The sequence below is a fragment of the Triturus cristatus genome, chromosome 9, assembly GCF_964204655.1.
Source record: "Triturus cristatus chromosome 9, aTriCri1.1, whole genome shotgun sequence".
Classification (NCBI taxonomy): Eukaryota; Metazoa; Chordata; class Amphibia; order Caudata; family Salamandridae; genus Triturus; species Triturus cristatus.
The window spans coordinates 314,920,613-314,947,160 of NC_140592.1; the positions used below are offsets into that span (position 1 = coordinate 314,920,613).

Below are 26,548 nucleotides of genomic sequence, written 5' to 3' on the forward strand. Positions count from 1 at the left end.
TGCACAAGTATACAATCTACAGCTCATATGCCTAGAACATACTTTTTCCTCTACATTGACCCCCTTTACCCAACCTACTGTAATGATCTCAACTGCTCCCTACCATTTCCTAGCATATATATGTTCATTACTTATACTTTAAAAGAAGTTCATTATTTAAATCATATCCTCCCACTCAAGATCTTTCAACTTTACTCACTCAAGATTGTTCAGGTGATTGTAGGTGTTGGGAAATCACTTGTCTTTGGGAACAGAAAATAGCTTTCATAATCACACTTAGACCCAAAGCTAGAAAATGAATGTCAGAAAAGGAAGAAAACAATATGGTGGAACGATAAGAAAAGAATAAGAAAAAAAGAAAGCAACATCGAGATAGAGAAAGTGCAGGTTTTTGGAAGAAAGAGGCATGAGATGGTATCAAGAGTAGGCATCCTTGGTATTCGGCAGTGCCAGCAGCAATATACTAAGAAAAACTTAGTATATGTTTACAAACCAAGCACAGTGTTCAATGTCTTCAGTGGTTAGCTGGAAGAGTGTGATGTAGAAGGTAATAAAGTAAACTTTTTCCAACCTACTTTTGTAGATTAGAGTAGATGTCACGTGGAGCATAAATACACTGATTCCACATTTAAGTTTCGATAATAAAGGACAAAACCGCCTTAAAAATATTACACATTTTATTGATTTGCCAAGACAAGATTCTTCAAGAACCTCAAATAGTAGAAAGTCAATGCAACGAGACTGTGCTCTCCTGGTGCCTGTCTACAATAAAGCACTTTGCCAAATCGTAATCAAACATTCACGTAACACTTTCATTTCCAAAAAATATATATATATAGGCCAAGGCTTGGAATGTTATTAAGACTTTTCCTGTTACAATAATCAGCAATATTTTAATTACAAGACAGGAAAACTGCAAATATATGTTTGCTAAGTGAATATATAATTATATAATAAATCCCTAAGTTAATAAGTAAATGGTAACCCTTTTTTGGTCCTCAGAAAAACATCTTCCTGGAAAATAGCGGTGCCACAAACAAGAATCCATGTATCTGAGATCAACACAATTATGAAAAATAAGCAAAAGTCAAAGTGCCTCCCTCAAAAACACACATGCAAATTTCCCATTGTGTCAAAGCACGAGTGCCATGTAGTGCTGCACAATGTACCAGCTAAAGAGGCCATTTAACCACTAACGCCTGCAACACATGAAGTCGAAGCATTCATAATGCTTATAGTTAACTGTTCTGATGACCCACCCAGTGTCTATAGCCGGTAATGCCAAGAGTCATATGCCTGGCAACTCAAACCCCAAGGCAACAATACACTCTAGGCACAGCAGCACTAACTAGCAGGTAAAATAGTTCTAAGCGCAGGCATCACTTAAGACCAGCATTTCATAGAACGTGGTGTTAAGAGAGCACAAGGATCCACTGTGTGCCAAGACCTCGTTCTCCTGCACATAAAAGCATAGACCTTGTGTCTTTATTTTGCCGTGTTGTATCAGAGTAGTTGACCAAATGCTGAAGACTGTCCCCATACTGGTGGTATACAAGCTTAGAGGTCAGTCGTTTCAATGTAACAAGTTGTGAAATAGGGATTTGGTGTGATTGCCTGATCACCTGTAACAGGTTATAGTGTTGTGGGTGGTTTGTCACCTCGTAAAAGCATGTTGACAAGGAAATGACATAATTTAAAGACTAGTTTAGAACAAATCTCATTAAATCACCCCATTTCTATTCCGGAATGACTGCCTCCATGATGAACATTGTGACCACAACACTGTCTCAACTTAAGATATCTGCTCTTCACAGGAATATTTTTTTTTTAAAAAGGGAGCCAGAATGAATCTGGGACAAGCGGCTTTAAGTTCTGAAGTATTGAGAAGGGGGCGCAGTTTCCAAGTATGATTACAAAACAAATAAAATAAACCTTCAAGCCCTCCTACCCAAAAAAATTGAATAAAAAGATAAATGTCTATTGGATCAACCCGAACAGCCATTGCATAGATACAGCCTCAATGTTAAAGCCTGCGGGGATTGCTAAAATGATATGCCAAAATACAGGGAATCTTAGCAACAGAAGCAATCCTTTTTTCCCCTTGTGACATCAGTAACTACCCCTTTATACTACTGATTTCAGGAAATAATCCCTCTTGCATCCAACCATCAATTCCAATTTAACTGAGACAAAAACACCCAAAAGCACCCTGGCGATAGTGGACAGCGCCCAAAAAAGCACCATAATGCACAAGGAGGCCAGCACTAACTACCTCCGTGCAACAAGAAAATCCGCACACACCAACCCATTACTATTAGTAACTACAATAATGTAGACTAATAACCCTCCAAATCAACTGTGGTGCAAATTAACATATTAACCCCAGGGCTGCAGGTTGTTGCGGTCAGTGGCTGGGATTCCTGCAGAAATTAGAGGGCATCCGTGGAATGTACTTGAAAAGGTTGGTCAAGCTAATGCATTGGTAGTCCTGCAAGTCAATGTAGTCGTAGTCCTGCAGGACTGTGGGGAATATGCAGTCATTGAAGATGAATGGATTGGTCTCCTGCAATGGAATGCGTTAGAATAAGTGCAGCAATAATTTTGGGCCTCTTGCAGCAGCAAGGAGTAGAAAAAAACTGGCCTTTGGGTGGCACGCGGCGCTTTAAGTTTGAAAGCATAACACAAATCTGGCTTCCTGCAGAGATTGGTGGAATGAGTTGGGCTTCCTGTAGCAGTTGGTGGAATGTGTTCCTATTCCCAGCATACACTAAGGACCGCAATTCCTTTGCCGCTCAGACGAACATGGTGGCGTTTCGATTTCCTTTTTTTATGTAAGTAGGGATGGGAGATTTGTGCTATCCCTCTTTACTGCTGTGACCCGACCTCTTCTCACAGGTCACTCTCACCATAGAGTGCAGTGGAGAAAGACATGTAGTCGAGGGCCCCAGCCACAGTGTCCGGTCCCTGATAGGGGGCCATCCGTGCAATGCAATATTCAGCCTGGTCAGGCGGCAGTTCTCGGCGAAGTTCAGCGGCCGTGATATAATTCTGGGGGGAAAAAAAGATATACCAATTTTTGACAAACAAAAAAATATATCAATAAAATCAGTAAGTGAATAAGCAAGACTGGGTATCAGAATAAGTGTATTTATAATCTCACCTTGTCTCCAGCAAGAACCTTAAATGAGGCAATGACTTGGTCGGCTGAGTCGGTGTCTGTGGTCTCCCGGGACATGAAGTTGATGAATGCCTGAAACGTCACACTTCCTGTAGAGTTTGGATCCACAATGGCCATTATACGGTTAAACTCAACATCACCCTGTCATGAATATGGAGATAGTCAGGCATCTGAGCAGTACCAAATGCACAAGACAATGGTTTATTCCATGTTTGAGTCACCCTAAAAGTGACGCAGAAACAGAATGCTCACAAAAGGACAGTAAGAGACTGATACAAATAGTGCAAAAAAACTCACAAAACGGATAATTAGCAGTTGAGATCAGGACAATTTACAATTTTTGGGGGGAGTGGGCACCTGCAGAGATACTTTCCTTTTGAAACACGGCAGAGACATATTGTTTAAGCAGTAGAGAAGGTGCAAAAACTTTGAAATCCACAACAGGATTTGTGAAAACAACAATAGGGCGATAAGGACACACGCACCAGTGCCCACAGTGATGTAACAATAGCCCCTGAGCTCGATGGGGCTGCCTCTGGCACTGTGCATGGGCCCCTGCCCTGATAGCTGCTGATTGGGTCCGGAGAGTGGAGATCCCACAGGGGGAAGGAGGAGGAGAGGTTGCAGGCCCTCAAGTTTCATTACACCACTGTGTGACCGTGACAAAGAAGGAAAAGGTTATTTATCTGTGATAATAGTTTTTCAGCAGGAGTTCATTTTAAATTCACATAATGTGGTTTTTTGGCTCCATAACCAACCACCCTCCCTCCCTCTCCTCCTTCAAATATAATCTAGGAATTGGAAAAATTAGTTGTTTACACGTCAATTTTTGTGACTCTTCTACTTGTGGAGTTAACACACCTCAGTATCAACCTGAAACCCACCACTGCCCCCCCCCCCCCCCCCCAACGCTGTAGTGATCGCACCTTCAGGCCGTCAAGTTATGATTCCATGACCTACTCTAAATGAATATTGGGGTATATTAGAAAAGAGCAAGCTCGTACTCCTCTTCACTGGGGAGGTGGGAGGATCTCATGCGTGCATATAGTGCTCAAAGCTGTTAAATTAGTGATACCAGTAACATTTCCTTTTGCAACGTACACCGAACAGATTCACATGGAGTGATGTGAATGATTTACACCGGACACCAAGCCAATGGAGGTAAGTGGTTTCTTTCACGAACAATGGTCAAGAGCTGCTGCTTCCATGCTGGCCAGTGACCAACTGCCCACCACAGAACCCTGCTGCTGAACACTCGTATGGAATCCTGTAGAGCCAGGATTCCATTACAATTAAGGCACGAGACAAGGACAAGCCAAATTTCGTGCTCATAATAGATATGCCATATATACCATATACAACTCCTGTCATCAGAGAGCGAGAGACAGATGCATTCTAAAAACAAAACAAGCTAGAATTACAATAAAAGAAATAACTACATAAGCAAATTGCAAAGTAACTCAAATAATACTTTGAAGCTTACCAGAATGTGATGCTTGAGCTAGGTGGTAGTATCACTACTTAAACATAATCTTTCAAATATGAGGGGTTTTGATCCCTTTCACACCACCCTCTGGCACTTCCCACCTTGGAGTCTCCTGAAGGAGAAGGTATAGCACCACCTATCCTCCTTTCTACGAGGGCAACTTATCCATCGTTTATCAGCTTGTAGCCACTGCAAATCCTCCATCTTTTTCTCATCACAATTCCCACCCTTTTGGTTCAATGCCACTATACGTCTATTCCACCACTCACCATTCTCCAAGACAACAATAATTATACACCTGCTCCACTTTATAAGGGGCGTTAAACTTAGACAAAGCTTTTATCACCCTTCCAGATTTAATCTTGACCCAATCACCTTTATCCATTGCACACTTTGTATTGATACCTGAAAACATGGACTCGTGCTTTTCCACCCCACCATTTGTTACCCAATCTTTCATCGATGAGGGTACCATTTTGGAACAGGGATCCCTCCCTCTCAAGTTCGAAAGGGGATATGTCAGTGATCTCTTGCTTTGTAGTGGGGTACACCCATACCAAGTCTTCCACCGCTCTTGATATCCGGTCCAGACTGCCTCTCACCATGTGCCTGTGACCTTGCAAGAATACACCAAAGAGGTTTGGTAGGTGGGGCGGCAGGAGTGGTAGTGGACCAGGCGGCACACTGACATTCGCCACTGGGGCGATGGATATCATGGAATTACCGGCAAAACAGCTGAGTTCTTTGCTGAGGTGGGATAGGCTGACAGTAGGGAACACCTCTTCTGAAACAGTGAAAGGAATGGTAGCATTGATGCTGCTGGAAAGGCTTGATAGAAAGGCCCAGAAAACTAGCAGTATCCCTACTCTCCTTGAAGTACTCCAAGGAAGAGCTGGCTTTGTGCCCAAACAGGTGAGTCATCAAACAGCACGTCCATCCGTGATGACTGGATATTGTTGAGAACCCAGTGAACCATAGCTAGGAATGGCGGCAAAGCGAGATACTGGTGCCTACGGCCCACCCACTGGAGTCAGTGGTGTCCAAGTCACAACAAATCATGAACTTGGCAACATGAAGACCATCCTGAATTGCCTGTGAACAGGGCGAAGTTCTTCCAGAACAGCTGGGAGTACTTCCACCACAGAGTCCCACAGCGCAGTGTGTAGCGGCCTAGCAAACAAGAGACATTAACTGAACAGGGGTCAAACTGGCTGAAGATAATAACCACCACCCAAATTTCACCACACTCTTGTGTTCCGGAACGTGGTCAGGAAATTGTTGGGGTTGGTCCAGCTAGTGGAAGCATGCACCACAAGACTCTCCGGAGACTGGTGCTGGGACAAAAATGCCAAGTCACCCGGATCAGGACTGTGGCACATAAAAAATAAGACAATTAACTGGAGGACCGGTGCAAAGCTTAACACAAGCCCCTAGGAGGATAGCTGTCAAGGCCTCACTGAATGGGAGGTGAGGCTAAGAACCAATCTGGCCAGGTTGCAGAATTTCAGTCAGTACATTTATTTTCACGAATTGTTGCTGCCCCGATCATAACTATGGCCCATGAGGCTGATTCTTCCGTAGCCTTTCCTGGAGGAGGGATCCAGTCCACCAGGGTCTTTGCAAGTCCTCGTATTAAGTATCGTCTGTATAGAGCTAAGCAAACTCAGCACCCTGGTCGCCATCATCAGAATCCGTGCCAAAAAGGAGTGTAGAGAATGTTGTCTGCCTTGTGGTAAAGCTAATACTGAAACCTCTGTCCGATTTGGTTGCAATGTCGGTTGAAATTGGCCCTGCCTCGAAAGGGTGAACCTTAAGTGTTGAGGAGAATTGCCCCTGAGGGGCTGTAGTTTGTTGCACTCGCTGTGTAGAGTACAATGCCTGTGGAGTGCTGTGTTGAAATACTCTTACTGAAGGCCTCCTCTTCGATGCGGACCCCCTTTTCTTAGGGCCATGATACTGTAGAGTTCCCACTGCCTTCGGTGTATTGGTGCCCTTTTTTATCTGTTGTCGAGGGTCATGCACTGCAGTGCCGAACAGATGTTCTCCTGTGAAGGTGGTGTTTATCATAGTCGACTGCACCACCTGCTTAAACCTTAAGTCATGTAATCAAGTGTTTTTCCTGACGATAATGCCCTTAAAAGACTTGCAGTGTCAGCAGCTCCCAAGGATGACTTTTGACCATATGTTAATTGTCTTGCCCTCTTTGGATTATGGTATTTGCACTCTTTTTATTCTGATCTAGGAGGAGCTGCATCAACTCCCTCTATCTCCTCCCACTGTTGATGTCCGTAGAGAAAAGAGTATTAGAATTGGGTATTCTCCATTGGGTGGCAAAGACTCACTCAAAATTGCGTCCCACCATCTCCTCTTTTGTCTCCCTTCTCCGTGGACGACATGCTAATGCCAGGGCATTGGCTCTTTTCCTAGCAGTGGCCACTAATATTCGGTCTGCACTACATTGCTCTTTAGATATGTGGGGTCTTTAAATGAGTGTTTGAACCATTTATCCACCCGGGACTTATTACCTTACATGAAGTGGTTTCTGTAAAGACCTTCTTACCCTGGTCCAGGATACTTGGAAGCAATGGGGGGTAATAGCTGTTTTTGTGATGGTAATAGAGCCTGCAGCAGAAGACAAGCTTGTAATTGCTCCTCCTCTAGTTGCAAATCCTCCACTGGTGTTGCGGAATTGCCAATCCTGTATTGTGCGTTCAAAGTACTGGAAAGGCCCCTTTTCATACTTTTCCTACTCGCAGAATACTTCATGTCCTTCTTGTGGATCCTGTGTAGTCGGTGGGTGTATCTCTACTTGCTCCTCTTTTTGCCTTGGTCTTCCAAAAGGTCTCGGAGAGATTCAAAACTCCTTCAGGGATAGGTCAAAATCCCTCTTCTTTTAGAAGACTGCAGACATTTCAGCTGGGTAACTGCTCTTCTTCCTATCCTTTTTGAGCGCTCTTTGTTCAGAGTCGGGGTGGGTGCCATATTTATTTTCAGAGTTGGCATGTCTTGCCCAAGGGATCTTAAGATTCCTCGAGTTTGAATGCTTTGTCTTAGGCCCACTGTCTTTGAGGTGTTACATGTATAAGTCTCTTTTGTTCCTTCTCTTGGCACCTTCTTCACTGGCTCTTCTGACCTTTGCTTATTGACCCAACAACACAAAAAATAAAGATGATGGAAACCACGCACAAAGGCTTTGGGGGCCATGTCTGACGACATAAAAGTATGGACATACTAAAGGGTGGCAGACACCCAGCGAAAAAACAAAAAAGAAAAATCAAAACAATTCCAGACATCACCACTAGGCAGCAGAATAATAGAATCCACAACATGCGAGTCCAGAAGATAAAATTAATTCTGCAAAATCAGATTATCCGCAGACTTGTAATGAAATGGTTGAATGCCATTTTCTCTGCTGTGCCTTTACGCATTTTTCTTCACATATGTTTTGGTAGTTATTCAATAACTATTTCATTCAAATATAGTCATCTACTTCTGCAGTAGAACGTAGGTCTCTAGAGTATTAAAGAAACATTTAATGTCACCTTACCCCTAACCGGCCACATTATATGACACTTTATCTGCCTTGGGTAGGTCCCCTTCTGGGGCGGGTTGCATTTTTTTTTCTTGGATTTGTACTGTTTTAGGAATACTCACCACATCAGAAATTGCCAACACAAAGTTTGTGCATCAGTAATGATCAGCCGCCTCAACATCAAGAGCTTTGGTAAAGCTTGACCATGGCACCAACAGACACAGCAATAAGCCCACCATATTCTCAAAGAGGAGTGGTGACTGAGGAGGAATTTGCACAGATCTTATCCTGAGGAGTCCTGGTCCAGGCAGAGGGCTGAGACTGGATCCCTTCGATACTGAAGATGAAGGCGATCGAGTCTCAAATCTGGTAGCAGCTCGAGATGGCCTGTAAGCTACAGCTAGGTATCATCTTAAGTGTTCTGATCATATGGTATTAAAAGCAACACAAGCACTGTTTGTTGGACTGGTTCCATTATAATGGGGACACTATCAAGTAACCAATTGGAGTCATATGACCAGTATGGCTTAATGATTAGCAAAGAAAAAAAGTAATCCAAGGGAAAGAAATGAGCAAAATTAGCAAGCATATGAATTAGGAGGTCAGCAAACAGGGAAAATCTTTTAAGGAAATGGTACATTGGCAAGTTAAAGAAAAATGGAGTGGAAAACGCTAGTTTTACATGGAACTGTTCTTATACATCAGGACAAAACGGACAGCTCCCTTCGTGCTGAACAACATGGCAGGGTACAATGCCAGTTTTTCTTAGAAAATAAGAAAAAACAAAAGATGCACTATAGATTGCATGATACATACATTCAAAAAATATTCTTATTCTACTGATACATCTAGCAGAGATGAGAAAATTGACAGCAGAGGTGCTGCTAGCTACTTTAAACAAGAGGTGCTTGAAGTACACCTTAGCAGTGTACCCCAACATAGTGAAAGAGACTACACCCTTCACTACCCATGCTATGAAGGCACCAAGTTGGTGGCCGCGTATTACAGTTTGTTGGTAGTGGAGCATTTGCCTGTAGTCTTGGTCATAAGGCTGCCTACCAGACCACTATGTATAGGTGTATCCATTCTTTCATCACTCACGTTCTTGCCTGTCCGTGTGTAATGGCAGACCTGTGAATGGGTGGGTTGGTCTGCACATGTAAGTGGGTTAAATGAACTTGAATAATTCTCCTATCACAGGGACAGAGGTCTAAGATGTGTAAGCAAAAGGGAAGAAAAGCAGACTGTACCAGGCTGTATCCAGAAGAATTTAGAAGAGATCGTGAGTCCAATTCCACAGTTCCTGGGCGCTTCTACTCCAAGATTTAGAAAGAAAAGCAGGCAAGGTACATCCACAGTGGAAGATCGGATAAGTCGGTGGGAAAGCAGCACATGAGGAAAGAGGAAAATTGAAGTGAAGAAGCGGGAGGGATCAGCAGAGGGTGAAAGTGGGAAGAGGTACAAGGGCAGGGATACGGGGTATGGGAGGAAGAGAAAAGGAGATGAAGTTGAGAAACAAGCATGAAAATTAAATAAAGAGCAAATAAATTAAGTTAAATGATTCAGAACCATTTTAGAAAGTGGTCTTTAACACCAAGCAATGACAATGCTTGAAGAATCAAATGAAGAACATAAGAGCAGGAACAGAGGAAGGGCATAAGAAACAGAATAAAGGAGAGATCAGAGAGAAAACAAAAGGCAGTAAGGTGTCAAAGAGAAGGTAACCGGGCATCATGCAGAGGAGTACAGAAGCTGTAAAAAGTGGTAGAGAACAGAGAAAGTGTGGTAGATGAAAAGTGAGGGGAAAGGGGGCTCTTTTCTCTTAACCACAGTATTATGTATATTGTAACTTGTGTCATGTAGTTTCATGAATTTCAGAAGCTGCTGTTTATTGGGCTCTCCAAGTGGGTTCTATAGATTAACAAAATGGTTACTTACCAGAAGTAGTTTAGCATCTTACATTTTCTGGATTTAGATGCTATGCATTATTCCACCATCTAATGGTTGGGTACCAAAACATCCCATCAGCTCTCTATTTTTCTTTTTTTCCCTGGGCGTCGCCTCTAGCCATTTGGCGCAATGTCCCTTCCCCGGAGAAATCACACATGCACCCCGGAAGCCTGGGTGCGTGGTCACCATCTTCAGATTCTTTTTTCCCTTTTGGCGACTCCTGTATTGGCTGGCTTCTGTTCTCTTTTTCAGAATTGTAGCATCCTTCCTTCCTTCATCCCATATCATTTCCTCGGGAGGTGGAGGGTCGCATGTGGATCCAGAAAATTCTTCAAGCTCCAAAAACTACTACTGGTCTACTATTTAGTTTTGCAGCTTGAATCCTTTCTGGATTCACATACTGTGCAATGATTTTGTAGCGCTGTTATGGGTTACTGTTTATGGTGGTATTAAAATGAGCTTGAGCTCGTTAACAGATGCTTCAGTACAGTCCCACTTGTGCCGCCTTATTTATCTGGATAGCCACACAATAGTGTTTTGTGAAAGTATGGATTGATGACCATGCAGCTGCCATACATATGTCATTAATAGGCATGTTTGCTAGGAAGCCATGGTTGGATCTCTTCCGTCTTGTTCAGTGCACTCTAGCTTTCTCCTCTAGGTATTTTTCCGCCTTCAGGTAGATTGTTTTAACTACCCACCTTGCAATGGTCTCTGTTACCGGTGAGCTCTTGTTGGGGGTTTGCAAATAATACGAAGAATTGACTTCCGCTTCTGATCTCCCTTGTCCTGTCTAGGAAGTAAATCATAGCCCTGCCCAAGTCTAGTGTATGCAGCATTCTCTTGGCGTGTTTTAGTCATGCAGGATAGGTTGGTTCACATGGAAATACAATATGTGAGAGGAAAAGTGGGTTCGTCCTCATATCCCGGTGTATTTACAGATATGGTTCTTCGTTGGTTAGTGCCTAAAGCTCACTCACCCTGCGTAGTGATGTGACTGAAATAAGTAAGGTGGTCTTCTAGGTCAGGAACTGCTGTTGTGCCTTGTGCAGCGGTTTGAACAGTGTTTTCATAAGTTACTAGTCTTCGCACTATAGTACGTATGTATGCCATGTCGCCAAGTAGCATTTTCTTATGCTCGGCCTTCTCACTTCCTTTAGAAAGTCCATTAAACATTTTGGGTGATTCATGTGTCCAAACTATGTCCTCACGAGCCAGGCAGTTAAGACTCGGACTGCATACTTTTGGGTGGAAGACTTTGCCTCGTTGCATAGAGGGGAGGTTTATTTTCTTGACAACAACTTTACATTTTCCTTTGCCAGTGCCACCAGGACTGAGAACGAGGTTTGTCTTGCCCATTGCAGAGCAATTGGCATCATGGCATTTGGGACTTTTTGCACTCATCACTAGAAGGGGGAAACTGGTAGAAAAACGTATGCAAATTCCCCTGACCAGTGTGTCGACCGGGCATTCCCCTGGGAGAAGTGGTGTGGGTGCCTGGATGAGAAGTCCTGACATTTTGCTTTTTTCTAGAATTGCAATAGATTGATCTGTGGTATGCCCCACAATGGCAAGACCTCTTGGAGCACTTCATTGTTTAGCTCCCATGTGTGTGACACTGATGTTTGTCTGCTTTGTTTACCTCTCTGTTTGCTACACCTAGCAGGTCTTTTGTGATCAATTCTATTCCTCTCTGAATGGCCCATCTCTATATCTCTTGGGTTAGTTTTGAGAGCACATGCAATGTTCCCCCCCCTGTTTGATCAGCTAGAACATCGTGATTGTGTTGTCCATCTGAAATTATACTGTCCTCCCTGTCACTTAAGCACGAAAGGTTTTTAGGGCCAGGAAGACTGTCTTTAGCTCCAGGACACCGATATGCTGAACCGCTTCTTCAGTTCTCCATATTCCTCAGACTTTCAGCGCTCCCGAGCCTGTGGTGATGGTCACTGTTGGGGTTGGTTGGGTGACGGTCCTGCCCACTGATATGCCATCTATGTTCCACCATGTCAACTCCTACAGCACTCTGTGTTACAACCACTAGATCTTCCTAACTCCCTGTCGCCTGTGACCATTGGTTTTGGTTACACTATTGCAGTGGTCTCATGTGTAGCCTTGCATTTGGGATCATTGGAATGCATGAGGCCTTAACAGCCATCTTCTCCACAGCTCTGTCAGAAACTGACCCTGCGGTAGCAGTGAGCCTGGTCTGTTATCGTCTGAATCCTCTCGAGGGTAGGGAAGGCTCTTATCATCGTGTTTATTCTTGCTGCCCGGAAAATCTTATCTCTCTTCGGCTTCATGGATGATTTTTGAAGGTGGATCATAAAAGCTAGTCTGTGGAGAGTGACCAAGACTATTGGTGTCCTTTTCGTACTCTGTGTATGAGCTTGCCTTGATTAGCTAGTCGTCTAGGCAGGGACAGACATGCATATCTTTCAGTCTTAGGTAGGCTGCTGTTGCTGCTAGGCATTTTGTGAATACTCTTGGTGCCGATTTGATCCCAAATGAGAGCACCCTGAATTGGTAGTGTGTATTGTTGACCACGAACCAAGGAAGTTTTTGTGTTCACGATTTATCAGGTTGTAAAGATATGCATTCTGTAGGTCTAACGATGTCATCCATTTCCCGCAGGTACGAGATTACTTCTTGCAGTTTAGTGATCTTTAACTTTTGCGTCTTTATGAACTTGTTTAGGAAGCGAAAATCAGGGATTGGTCGTAGTGTCTTATGCGGTTTTGGAACACGAAAGAATGCGGAGCAATTTTCTTGATTGATTTCTGCCATAGGCACCTTCTCTACTGTCCTCTTTTGCAGCAGTTTCTTCTGCAGGCAGCACTTTTCCTCTTCTCGATGTAGTCTTTTCATTGGTTTGACTTCAAGTGCCGTCTTTATCAGTTCCATACAATAACCATGCTAGATGATGTTTATAATCCATTTGTCTGTTAACCCCCTCCCCCCTCCACTCATAAAAGACGGCCTTTAATCTGCCCCTGCTGATGTGTTGCGATTGGGCTCTGGTAAGCGGAGTCACTTGATGGAGGAGCTGGCTGCTCTGGAAGGCTGTCCCCCTTCCTCTGGCTCTCCCCGAAAGAACTGTCGCTGCTGTAGCAACCGCCACTGTTGTTGAGCACCCTGGTGCTGAGCCGGCTGGAATGACAGCTGGAGTATTGCGGTGTGAAAACTTCCTCACCCCGTGGTTCTTCTCACTGCTGTTGTTCCCCCTCCCTTGCTGCCCATGGAACCACAATGCTCCCATGGCATTTGATGTGTCATTATCTTTTTTAATTTGCTGCAGTGTGCTGTCCACAGTGGATCCAAACAGGCTGCCTCCAGAGTAGGTTGCGTTTAGAATGTTCACCTGAACCTCATTTTTAAATCCAAATACCCGCAGCCAGGCGTTTCTCCTCATAGATGTTACAGTTAGCAGCTGTCCTCTAGTAGTATTCACTGTGTTCAAGGCTGATTTCAGGCATGTGTCAACTATAGCCTTGTTCTTTATTTACCTGTGCAGTTCCCCTCTTCAGATACTGTCTGGGAAGGTGTTTCAGTTCTCTGACCTCCTCCCAATGGCTGTGGGCATAGCGGTTTAGGAGCATGTTGAAGTTTGCGACCCTACACTGGATTGCAGCCCTCCTTTCAACATTTTGGGCCCACCATCTCCACTCTCTTGCTTTCATTCACCAGTAAGGAACACTGGATGTTGGGACATTCAACCTCCTCTTGGCTGTGGCCAAAATGATGGAATCCGCAACCGCTTGCCCTTGATGTAGAAAAGGTCTTTTGAGGAATGTTTATATTTCTTCTCTAACCGTGTTACCACCTTGTAAAAAGCTGGCTCTCTAAAGGCTTCCCTCCCTTGGTCTACAATGCTTGGCAGCATGGGGTGATATTGGTTTTTGCTCTAGGCTGGTAGGAGTGCCTCTGAGAAAATTAGCCAATGCCTTACTTCCTCTATCTGTACACAATACTGATCTGCTGCACTCTTCACTATGGCATTGTACGTTATGTCGTGGGGTGGCCAGCGCCTTGATGGGTATGTGTCGACAGTCTCTTCTGGCGAGTCCTCTTTGAGGTCCTGCTACTATTTATCGCCGCTTTCGGCGTCCTAGAAGATCCCTTAGGTCCTTTGTGTCCTTCTCATAGAGGGGCCTTTCTTGCTTCTCCTCTTGTGGTTTGGGAGCCGTTGGTGGGTGGAGGGTGCACGGGTGGAGGGTGCACTGAACTTTTTCCTGCTCTTTTCCCCTGGTGGCCCTTGAGAGTACTTGGAAGTCATTCACGGACGCCACAAAATCTTTCTAAAGAATTGCTGCCAATTCGTCCATGAGCCTCCTCTTCGGTCTCTCGATTTCGAAGGCTTGCTCTTTGGCGTTAAGACCCTTTGGAGCCCTTTTTATCAGCTCCGGCTATCCATTCAGCCTTCTTTTGCCCTCTCCTTCTCGCAATCTCCTTTCAACTAAGTGTTCTCTGGGAAGCGACCTCCATCGGTGTCTCTTTAGGGACCCTTGGCTGTACCTCTTTTAATTTCTATTTCCTTTGGTCGCAGATTGCTTGGACATTGAGGCAGTCTTGTGTGGCTTCGAGTCCGAAGTCTTTAGCTCACCCCCAGAGTGCTTACCTGCTGTTTTGCCTAAACTCTGCCGACGTCTTTCACTTTGACATCTGAGCCTCTGCCTGGGCAACTTCTGCCTCCTCATCACTCGACATGCTGAGGTCCCTAAGCGGTAGGCTGCCCTTCCTCTGCATGGCATTGTTGTCTGGTGTTCACACCTCTGCTTCTCTCTCTCAAGGTCTTAGGGCTAAATTCCGCTCATGTTCCACAGTTCCTTCTGCAGTGGTCCTTGGGTAGGCATAGGTTACAAACCTTGCAACTGTCTTTTTGGGTAAACTTTTGATAACACTCGGGGCAGAATCTAAAGGGAATGTTCTCTATTTCCCTCAGTGGCTCTCATATCTTCCGTGCATTCTCCGACTACGTGGTTGACGACTTAAGTGGTCCGGTTACTTCTTTCAGTGCTCCTCAGGCACCTTTTGGTAATCTTCAGGGTCCTTTGGCTTTGAAATAATTTTCTATTATATTTCTCTTTCTTCCAATGATTCCTTCGTCATCCACAGAGCTTCAACTTTTGCTTTCAGACCTTCCGGTGAAAAAAAGAATCTGAATATGGTGACCACACACAGATGCATCGGGGGGCATGTTTGACGTAACAGGAGCTGTGACATAATGGCAAATTGCTACAGAAGGGGTGGGGGAGAGAGAAGAGGACTAGGTGGCAGATCAATGCACAGAACGTGGATCCAGAAACCGATTCACGCTGCAAAACCGCTTCTCCATATCCCTGAAAAATGCATTTTTAATTGACTGAACTGACTGTGGCCAATAAAGTGAGGTTTGCATAAAGACATTTTGGAACTGTTTTGCTCAATCATAGGTAAACACACATGAAAGTTAGCATAAGAAAATGGATTCATAGTTCTCCTTTTGGTATTTTTAACTATTTCTAATCTCAGAGTTTTAGGCACATCACAGCCAGTCTTTACTCAACTATTTCAAACCCATATTTGTAATAAGAAGGAAAGGGGTCCTTTTAAAAGTAGGATGCAAGACCCAGAGAGCAATTGATCATCTAGGTGTAAAATACTACTTTGTGGGGATATAACATGGGACCTCTTTTCTTTAAAATGGCTGAGAAGGGCTTTTAATTAGGAGAAATGCACATTAAAGGTATTAAATGATCTTCACATGAACAAGAGAAGACCTTTCCTCCACAATAGAACCCAAATTCCTTACCGCTTTGTCATTCTCAACATCATATCCCAAACTTATAAGGCAGGCTTTGAATTCTTCTGGCCCCAGAGCACCAGTATGGTCCTTTATGCGATTGAATAACAGGACATCAGTGCACGGGGAAGCATCGGAAAATGCAATAAATGTTGGAGTTCATGAGGAGAAACCAACGAAGCGATAGGGGAAAAAGAAAAGATAAAATTAATGTCACCTGTGCAATTAACAGTAAAACAAAACTACATAAACATGGTGTAAAAGACAAGAAATGTACCTAAAGTTTAAAAACCTATAAACAATACCTGGCATTTCCAAACAATCAATATGATAGAGATCAACATCTATTCACGTTCCTTATAGTGTGTCTCCTCGTGAACCTTCACCCAAGTTTACCCATTATCAAGCAAGTCAAAAAAGATACAAATCTTCTGCAACAATAAAGGCTCCCCACCACAACCCCAAGCCTTGACTTTGCTACGCACTTTCCTTTTCATTTACCTTATCAAAGTGATTGAATGAGACGCGGAACTCATGCATTTGTTCCTGGCTAATGCCTTTGGCGTCGCGGGTCAATATCTGATTTTCCACCTCATTGATGGTCCGAGCAACAGTTGTAAGAAGATGCTCCCAACCAACACGGATATGCTAAAATTAAAATTTTTAGAAAATTAATACTACATTAACCAAAATATCATGGTACTGCTCACGGTCTTCACTCAGTCTCCTTCCTTGCTACGAAGGCACAAAATAAACCATCTTCCCTCCATGATTTACCTCCATGGTGTAGTTGGTATGTTTGTTATCGAATATCAGGGCCTCCTGGATAAGCTGGTGTTGCTGCTCCAATTTGTCAATGTTGGGTTTGTATTCTATAATTCTTTGTTCATACAGTTTCAGATTGTTCAGCTGATCCTCCAAAGTGCCATTCATCTCAATGGCAATACGACCAATCTCCTGAAAGAGAAACACACCACATTCGTCAAAGGAGAGAATAGCTCACAAAAGCAGATGCTACAACAAGACAAACAAACATTTAAAAAGAATGTGATGGAATGCATTCATTACAATGCATAATTAAGGCTAAGCCAAGAATTAACATGGAAAGTACTGTGAACACTGACCAGGCCATATGCAAGGTAGAAGCTTTCTGCAAGTCATCCCATGGGCAGATTACGCATCTAAGAAATATCCTTTACTGGGAAAGCCCTAGGAAGCTAGGCTTTGCACATTTGCGCTCTCACTGCAAACCTCTGCTTTCCATAATATTTTGGGATTTATATAGAGGGAAAGTAGCTTAGTCTTAAAGAACAAGTTACTTACCTTCGGTAACGATGTATCTGTAAGAAACATTAGTTAGTTAGATTCCTCACCTTAGAATATCCCCAGGCGTCAGACTGGATCCGGAAGATTTTTCGTCAGAAATACCCCTTGCGCGTCGCTAGGCGTCGTCTGCGGCTCCGCGTCCGTCGTCGGCGTCGTGCGCCGGAATGACGTCGGATTACTTAGACGCCGCCCTCGCGCGCTGACGTCAGTTCTTGTACATAGCCTTCCGCGCCAGGAACGCAGAGCCATGCAAGATACCGACACTGGTGCCAAAAAATTCTAGGGCCCTGAAAGGGATAGCCTTAACCCTAGATGTCAGTTCGCAGAACGGGGAGGATGGGTGGGTCGGTGAGGAATCTAACTAAGGAATATGCTACTTACCAGTATGCATCTGTTCTTGGCATGTAGAGCTGCAGAGTTGTACACTTAGCATAGATCGCCATCTGGTGTTGGGCCCGGATGTTTGCAGTTTGTTTTTCTTCTTGGACAGTCTTTGGAAGTCACGAGTTTGGTGACTCCTCCTTCGGTCCGTACTGCGCATGGGCTTCGGCTCCATCCTCAGATTGTTTTTCGCCAACAGGGAAATGATGGAGCGTAGTAATAACAGTGAGAAACCCATGTGTGTTGTATCTAAATAAGATGTACTGGAACGGATACAGGTAGCCGGGGAGGCGGGTGGGCATGTACAACTCTGCAGCTCTACATGCCAAGAACAGATGCATACTGGTAAGTAGCATATTCCGTTCGAGGCATATGAGCTGCAGATTGTACACTTAGCATAGATTATATAGCAGTACCCAACCTTAGCGGCGACCACCGGTATCCGTTGCAGCTGTTTGAAAAAGTGTCTTTAGTACAGCCTGGCCCACCCTAGCTTGCTGCTTGGAGTGCACATCTACACAGTAATGTTTTGTGAAGGTGTGCGGTGTAGACCATGTGGCTGCTTTGCAGATGTCATCTAAGGGTATATTCCCTAGAAAAGCCATAGAAGCCCCTAACTTTCTTGTAGAGTGGGCTTTAGGCGGAACAGATAATGTTCTCTTTGCCTTTTGATAGCAAATTTGTATGCACTTTACAATCCACCTAGCTATCCCTGATTTAGAAATGGGGTTGCCTTTATGTGGTGGAGAGAAGGAAACGAACAATTGTTTAGTCTTCCTGAAGGGTTGCGTTCTTTGCATGTAGTATAGCAAAGCCCTTTTCACATCAAGTGTGTGTAAGGCCCTTTCCGCAACAGATTGGGGTTGCGAAAAGAAGACCGGTAATTCCACCGATTGATTGAGATGGAAGGGGGAAATGACCTTGGGCAGAAACTTCGGATTTGTGCGAAGTATGACCTTGCTGTGATGTATTTGTATGAAGGGTTCCTGTATAGTGAACGCTTGTATTTCACCAACCCTTCTAAGGGAAGTGATAGCTACAAGAAAAGCTGTTTTCCAGGTGAGAAACTGTAGCTTACATTTGTGCATTGGTTCGAAGGGCGGACCCATTAGTTGTGTAAGAACTAAATTTAGATTCCATACAGGGGAAGGTGGTGCCCTGGGAGGAATTACTCGTTTAAGGCCTTCCATGAAGGCTTTAATAGCGGGCACTCTGAAGAGTGATAAATGCTGTCTGTTTTGTAGATAGGCAGCGATCGCTGCTAGGTGTAGGCGTATGGATGAATATGCCAGGTTACACCTGTGAAGATGGAGCAGATAGCATATGATGTGCTGTATGGATGCATCTAGAGGGTTGATTGTATTGTTACGGCAGTAAATTACAAATCTTTTCCACTTTGCGGCATAGCATGCTCTAGTGGTAGGACGTCTGGCTTCCATGATGATGTTCATGCAATCAGGGGGAAGGTTAAGGTATCCGAATTCTAAGATTTCAGGAGCCAGATCGCCAGGTTGAGCTGAGCTGGGTCCGGGTGCCTGATTTCTCCATGGTTCTGGGTTAGGAGGCATGGGGATAAGTGCAGTTTTTGATGTGGTACCACTGACAGTTGTAGTAGCGTGGTGTACCACGGCTGCCTGGCCCACGTCGGAGCTACCAGAATGAGTGTGAGGGAGTGTTGTTGTAGCTTCCTGACCACTAATGGAATTAGTGGGAGAGGTGGAAAGGCGTATGCAAATCTGCCTGACCAGTTCATCCATATCGCATTGCCCTTGGACAATGGGTGTGGGTATCTGGCGGCGAAGTTTGGGCATTTTTTGTTTTCGTGGGTGGCGAAGAGGTCTATCTGAGGATGCCCCCACTGTTGGAAGAATGGGTGAAGAACTTGTGGATGCAGTTCCCATTCGTGTAGTTGTTGCGTTTGTCTGCTGAGCAGATCTGCCATGGTGTTTTGTACGCCTGGAACGTGCTGTGCCAGGAGAAAGATGTTTTGGGGAATTGCCCATCTCCATATGCTCTGGGCTAAGCGGGAGAGCTGGGGAGAGTGTGTCCCCCCCCCTGTTTTTGGATATAATACATTGCGGTCATGTTGTCTGTGCGAATGAGGACTGCTTTGCCCGAAATCTGTTTTTGGAAAGATTTTAGGGCTAGAAAGATCGCCAAGAGCTCCAGATGGTTGATGTGGAGCGATTTTTGCTGTGGCGTCCATAGACCTTGCATGGTGAGGTGTAGGAGGTGCGCTCCCCAGCCGGAGAGCGATGCGTCCGCTGTTAGAATCACCTGAGGAACCGGGTCCAGGAACGGCCGCCCTTTGGAAAGGTTTGTGGTGTTCCACCACTGCAGAGAGTGATGTGTGCGGCCGTCCACCAACACCAGATCCGTCAGCTGACCCTGGGCCTGGTTCCACTGTTGTGCTAGGCACTCTTGAAGTGGACGCATGTGGAGTCTTGCATGGGGCACTATGAAGATGCAAGACGCCATCATTCCTATGAGCTTCATAAACACTCTTGCTGGAAGAGAGTGTTGGGGAACAAATGTTTTGCGTAAGGCTTGAATGCTTGTGATTCTGGCTGAGTTTGGATAGGCAATACCTTTGGAGGTGTCTATAGTGGCCCCGAGATATTGCTTTGTGTGAGATGGTATGAGGTGGGACTTTTGGTAGTTCACCGTGAAGCCTAGCTGGTGGAGCAGTTGGATGGTGCTGTTTGTATGTTGCACACATTGGTGGTAGGACGTGGCTTTTATTAGCCAGTCGTCTAAGTAAGGGAAGACGTGAATATGTTGACGTCTGAGGTGTGCTGCTACTACTGCTAGGCATTTGGTAAACACCCGTGGTGCGGTGGTGACCCCGAAGGGGAGAACCGTGAATTGGTAATGCTGCCCGTCCACCACGAATCTGAGGTATTTCCTGTGAGAGGGGTGTATTGGAATGTGAAAGTATGCGTCTTTCAGATCCAAGGTTGTGAGAAAGTCTCCCTGGCAAAGGAGCGGGAGGACTTTTTGTAGGGTGACCATGTGAAAATGGTCTGAATGTATGTAGGCATTTAGAGGCCGAAGGTCCAGAATGGGCCTGAGGGTCCCGTCTTTCTTTGGTATTAAGAAATATAGGGAGTAGATCCCTAGATTTTGTTGATTGACGGGGACCTGCTCTATAGCGCGTTTTTGGAGGAGTGAGAGTACCTCTTGTTTGAGCAGTGTGGAATGTTCTTGAGACATTGGACGGTGCCTTGGTGGGATATTGGGTGGGGTAGATGTGAGCTCGAGACAGTACCCTGACCGAATGATTTGGGTCACCCATTTGTCCGATGTTATGGACTCCCATGTGTGGATAAAGTTTTGTAGCCTGCCCCCGACCGGAGTGGGATGGTCTGGGGGGAGGGGAGGGAAGTCATTGTGCGGGTGGGGTGGCAGAACGGGTTTTGTTGGTTTTGCCCCTGCCCTTATTGTTGTTGCCTCTGTAACCACCCCTTTGGTTGCCCTTTGAAAAGGTATTTTGAGGAGGGGACTTGTAGGAGGTAGAGGCGTTATCGGTGGAGGAGCCTCTGCCTGTGCCACGAAAGGATGAGCGTCGAAAGGAACGTTTAGAGGCTTGGGTTTGGAGTGCCCCCATAGACTTTGCTGTGTCTGTGTCCTTTTTCATCTTTTCCAACGCTTCGTCCACCTTTGGCCCAAAGAGTGTTTGTTGGTGAAAGGGGTGATTGAGTATGGATGCCTGGACTTCGGGTTTGAACCCAGAGATCCTGAGCCAGGCGTGGCGACTAAGCAGGACACTGGTATTTATGGCTCTAGAAGCGGTGTCTGCTGCATCGAGGGCACACTTAATGGAGGTGTTTGTAATTAGTTTACCCTCCTGTATCAGGTCATGAGCCTTGCGCTTGTGTTTTTCTGGAAGGTGCTGCATAAGAGCCTCTAGTTCGTCATAGTGTGCTCTGTCATAGCGTGCAAGCAGTGCTTGTGTGTTTGCAATGCGCCACATGTTTGCAGCTTGGGAGGCGGTGCGTTTGCCAGACGCGTCTAGAAGTTTAGATTCCTTGTCTGGCGGTGGGGCTTCTCCTGAGGACTGGGAGTTAGCCCGCTTTCTAGCTGTGGAGACAACTAGGGAATCTAGGGGAGCAGGGCCCTTAATGTATGCAGGGTCTGTGGGTGCCGCCTTGTACTTCTTCTCTATTCTAGGGTTCAGTACCCTGGCCCTGACCGGGTCTTTGAACACCTCTGTAGCATGCTTGGTGACACCCTTAAGCATGGGTAAAATAGAAGTGGATTTGTCCTGTATGTCAAATGTATCCAGTAGGAAGTCGTCTTCCACTGGTTCACTGTGCATGTCCACCCCATGATAGTGTGCTGCTCTCTGCACTAAATGATGAAACCCTAAGGAGTCCTCTGGAGGAGACGGCCTGGATGGGTATAGGTCGTCCTGAGGTATATCGGGTACATCAGGGTTATTGTAATCCTCCCATGGGTCTGGGGTCCCTGGTGGAGTGGGATCCATTGGGGCGTCCGCCGGGTAATTGTCCGGGTCCCCGTTATCCGGATCTGGGGACGGGGCCGGAGAGTAGTGAGGTAAAGGTGGCGGAGACCTGGGAGGGGGAGGGGGTGGAGGAGGTAGGGGAGGCGGTAGTGGGGAGGGCACTCTGAGGGGAGAAGTAGCAGAGTCCTTCCTTTTGGGTGGAGGAGGAGGAGCCGGAGTATCAAGGCGTCTTTTCTTGATAATTAAAGTCAATAGCCCAGTCTTTGGATCTTTGGACAGAGTCTTTTGTAAAGAGTCTGGTGTAAACAGAGCCAATGGTGCCGAATCGTCTGTCGGCACCGGTGATTTCAGAACCGAGGGTTTCGATGGTTTGTGTGCGCCATGCTTTTTTGGAGCCTCCGTTTTTTTCGGCGTCGAAGGAGTTTTCGGCGCCGGAGCGTCGGTGCCGACAGATTTGTGTTTGGTCGGCACCGAGAGTCCAGGCTTCGGCACCGGTGGCTTCGGAGTCGAGCTGGATATTGCTTTCTTCGGTGCCGGATGCTGTTTTTCGGCACCGGGCGTCGGCTGGCTCGATCCCGAGCTGCCGTGAGACTTTGGAGGCTTCGACACCGGGCCCGAAGGTGGGGTGATAGAAGCTTTGGTCTTGGTTTTGCCCAGGCCGGCAGGCGAGGGAGTAACCTGAGTCTCTTTGGTTTTGGGCGCGGGGCTGGGAGGGGGCACAGTACTCACGACCCGCTGCGCCGGTGTGATGTCCTCCACGTCGGAGTCGTCGGCCTCGGAAGCGCGGACGACGTCTTCCTCCTGCTCGGTGTGTGTTTGCCCCGAAGCTTTGGCGCCGTCTCCGAAGATGTCCGGTGGAGCTGCAGACTATGAGTGCGCCATGGTGCGTCGAGCTCTTCGATCTCGGATGGTCTTCTTCGATCGAAAAGACTTACAGGCGGGGCAGTCTCTGGCCTCGTGTTCTGGAGAGAGGCAAAGGTTACACACCTGATGGAGGTCGGTGTGGGGAAATTTAGACCCACATTTTGGGCACTTTTTGAACGGAGTCCTTTCCATCGGCCGGGACCGGAGTCGAGGAGGGCCCGAAGGCCGGTGCCGATGTACGGGATGGAGAAAGTGCCGCTTCGAGAGATGAAGATGATGATGAAGAAACTCGAAGAAACGAGGATTTTCCGTCGAGGCTGGAACCGTAGAAGTTCGAAGCCGGAGCACGAAGTATCACATCCGAGCCCGATGGCGGAAAAAAACAATCTGAGGATGGAGCCGAAGCCCATGCGCAGTACGGACCGAAGGAGGAGTCACCAAACTCGTGACTTCCAAAGACTGTCCAAGAAGAAAAACAAACTGCAAACATCCGGGCCCAACACCAGATGGCGATCTATGCTAAGTGTACAATCTGCAGCTCATATGCCTCGAACCTAATGTTTCTTACAGATACATCGTTACCGAAGGTAAGTAACTTGTTCATCTGAAAGAAACACGTTAGTTAGATTCCTCATCTTAGAATAGATACCCAAGCAATACCATCCCCGGTGGTGGGTCTGCGAACCAAGATCACACCAGAAAGTCCTGGAGGACAGAACGGCCAAAGAAGCCATCCCTCCGGACTTGGCTGTCGAGGCAATAATGCCTGGCAAACGTGTGTAGCGAAGCCCACGTAGCTGCCTGACAGATGTCCTGCAACGGGACTCCCCGTCCCAAAGCACCGCTGTAGCCCGAGTGGAATGGGCGCGCAGCCCAACAGGAGGGTCCTTTTTGGCCAAGGAGTAACAGATTTTGATGCACAAAACGACCCACCTGGAGATGGTCCGTTTGTGCACAGCTTTTCCCTTCTTAGCATCCACGTATCCAACGAAAAGTTGGTCGTCCACCCGGAACTGTTTTGTGCGGTCCAAATAAAAAGAGAGCGCACGCTTTGGGTCCAGACGGTGGAGCCTCTCTTCCTCTTTGGAAGGATGCGGAGGCGGAAAGAAGGTGGGCAAGGTGACAGACTGCCCAAGATGAAAGGGAGTCACCACTTTCGGTAGAAAAGAAGGACGAGGCCGAAGGACAACCTTGTCCGGATGAACAGAGAGAAAAGGAGACTTGGACGATAGAGCCTGGAGCACACTCACCCGTCTAGCCGAGGTGATGGCTACCAGGAAGGCAGTCTTAAGCGTCAGAAGACGAAGAGGACAATTGTGAAGAGGCTCAAAGGGAGCGCACATCAGAAATGTGAGAACAAGATTCAAGTCCCACTGAGGCATTACGAAAGGGACAGGAGGGAACGTATGAGTAATGCCTTTAAGAAAACGTTGAACCACAGGGGACTTGAAAAGAGAAGGCTGATCAGGAAGCCGCAAGAAGGCAGAGAGGGCAGCAAGATAACCTTTCAAGGTGCCCAGGGCAGAGCCCTGCCGGGCAAAAGAAAGAAGAAGGAGAACCTCAGAAAGAGGGGCGGTAAGGGGATCCACAGCCTTTGCTGTGCACCATGCCACAAATCTGTTCCACCGGCAGGCGTATACCGTCTTTGTGGAGGGACGCCTGGCTGCCAGAATGATATCACAGACTTCAGGAGGCAAGTCAAATGGCATCAACTGCCGCCGCTCAATCTCCACGCATGGAGGTGGAGGCTGGACAGGTTCGGGTGGAGGACCGTCCCCTGCTGCTGTGACAGAAGATCCTCCCGAAGGGGCAGACGTATCGGAGGATCGGTCAACATACTGAGTAGCTCGGGATACCAGTACCTTCGTGCCCAATCCGGAGCCACCAAGATGACTTGGGCCCGGTCGTGCCTGATCTTCTTCAGCACTCTTGGCAGAAGTGGAATAGGCGGAAAGGCGTACAACAGACCGCAACTCCACTCGTGACGAAAAGCGTCGCCGAGCGAGTGCCGCCTTGGAAATTCCAACGCGCAGAACTGCTGACATTGCGCGTTCTCTTCGGTGGCGAATAGATCTAACCAAGGCTCTCCCCACTGCTGAAAGAGACCTTGCGCCACTTCGGAGTTCAGACGCCATTCGTGATCCATCATGCACCGGCGGCGGAGTTCGTCTGCTCTGGCGTTCCGAGAGCCTGCCAGATGTTGAACCACTAGGGTGACACCCTGGTGTTCCAGCCACGTCCAGAGGTGCAGAGCCTCCTGACAAAGGGTCCACGACCCCACCCCACCCTGTTTGTTGCAATACCACATGGCGGTGGTGTTGTCCGTGAACACCTGCACGACACTTCCCCGGACAGCGGGAAGGAAGGCTTTCAGTGCAAGTCGGATCGCTCTCAACTCCAACAGGTTGATGTGGAGACGAGACTCCGCCGGAGACCAGAGGCCTCTGATCTCCGCCTCTCCCATATGGCCAACCCATCCCAGGAGGGACGCATCCGTCACTACGACATGCTCCGGTTGGGGAAGGGAGAGGCTCTTGCCCGTGACCCAATCGCGGTCCGTGAGCCACCACTGCAACTGCTGTGCAGTGCCCTCCGAGATCAAGACATGGTCGGACAGGTTGCCGTGATGCTGGGCCCACTGAAACTTCAGGTCCCACTGCAGAGCCCGCATGCGCCGCCTGGCGTGATGCACTAGTAGGATGCAGGAGGCCATCAGCCGCAACACTAGCCTGACCGAAACCCAGGATAGAGGCCGAAAGATGGGAATCAGGGCCTGTATATCCCAGACCCGCTGTTCCGGCGGATAGACCCGGAACTGCGCCGAATCGAGAACTGCTCCGATGAAGAGGAGCTTCTGAGAGGGACTCAGGTGTGACTTCGGCACGTTGATGGAAAACCCCAGCAAATGCAGGAGATCCGCCGTAGTCTGGAGGTGGGAGACGACTGCCTGGGGCGAGCTCGCCTTCAACAACCAGTCGTCGAGATAGGGGAAGACTGGAACCCCTGATCTGCGCAGATGAGCTGCGACCACCGCCATCACTTTCGTGAACACCCGAGGGGCACTGGTAAGGCCGAAGGGGAGCACGGTGAACTGAAAGTGCTCCTGACCCACCGTGAACCGCAGGTAACGCCGGTGGGCCAGCAGGACGGGGATGTGGAAATATGCGTCCTGCAAGTCCAACGCTACCATCCAGTCTCCAGGATCGAGGGAAGCTAGAACCTGAGCCAAAGTTAACATTTTGAACCGTTCCTTCCAGAGGAAGGCATTGACGTTCCTGAGGTCCAAGATAGGGCGTAGGCCCCCTTTGCCCTTCTTGGGAACCAGAAAGTAGTGGGAATAACAACCACGACCTACTTCTGGGCTCGGAACGCGCTCGACGGCCTCTTTGGCCAAGAGGGCCGAAACTTCCTCTCGCAGAAGATGCAAATGATCCTCTGAGATACGGTGGTGCTGCGGTGGCATGGCTGGAGGGGTCGTCTCGAAGGGGAGGGAGTAGCCCCTTCGGACGATTTGCAGCACCCACCTGTCCGAAGTGATTGTACGCCAGTGGAGCAGGTGATGGCGAACTCTGCCGCCCACTGGC

General features: G+C 47.0%; 1 protein-coding gene across 2 annotated transcripts in view; it reads right to left on the reverse strand.

Moving 5' to 3' along the window:
- Positions 1-659: 659 nt before the first annotated feature.
- ACTN4 (actinin alpha 4) overlaps positions 660-26,548 on the reverse strand; it is a 298,634-nt gene continuing 272,745 nt past the window's right edge. For both annotated transcript variants that reach the window (XM_085625020.1, XM_085625021.1), the window contains exons 17-21: positions 16,706-16,885; positions 16,430-16,576; positions 15,938-16,018; positions 3,161-3,319; positions 660-3,048 (exon numbers count right to left, since the gene is read on the reverse strand). In XM_085625020.1, coding sequence (XP_085481146.1) covers positions 2,890-3,048; positions 3,161-3,319; positions 15,938-16,018; positions 16,430-16,576; positions 16,706-16,885 — 726 coding nt within the window. In that variant the 3' untranslated portion in view covers positions 660-2,889. The remainder of the gene's footprint in view (positions 3,049-3,160; positions 3,320-15,937; positions 16,019-16,429; positions 16,577-16,705; positions 16,886-26,548) is intronic.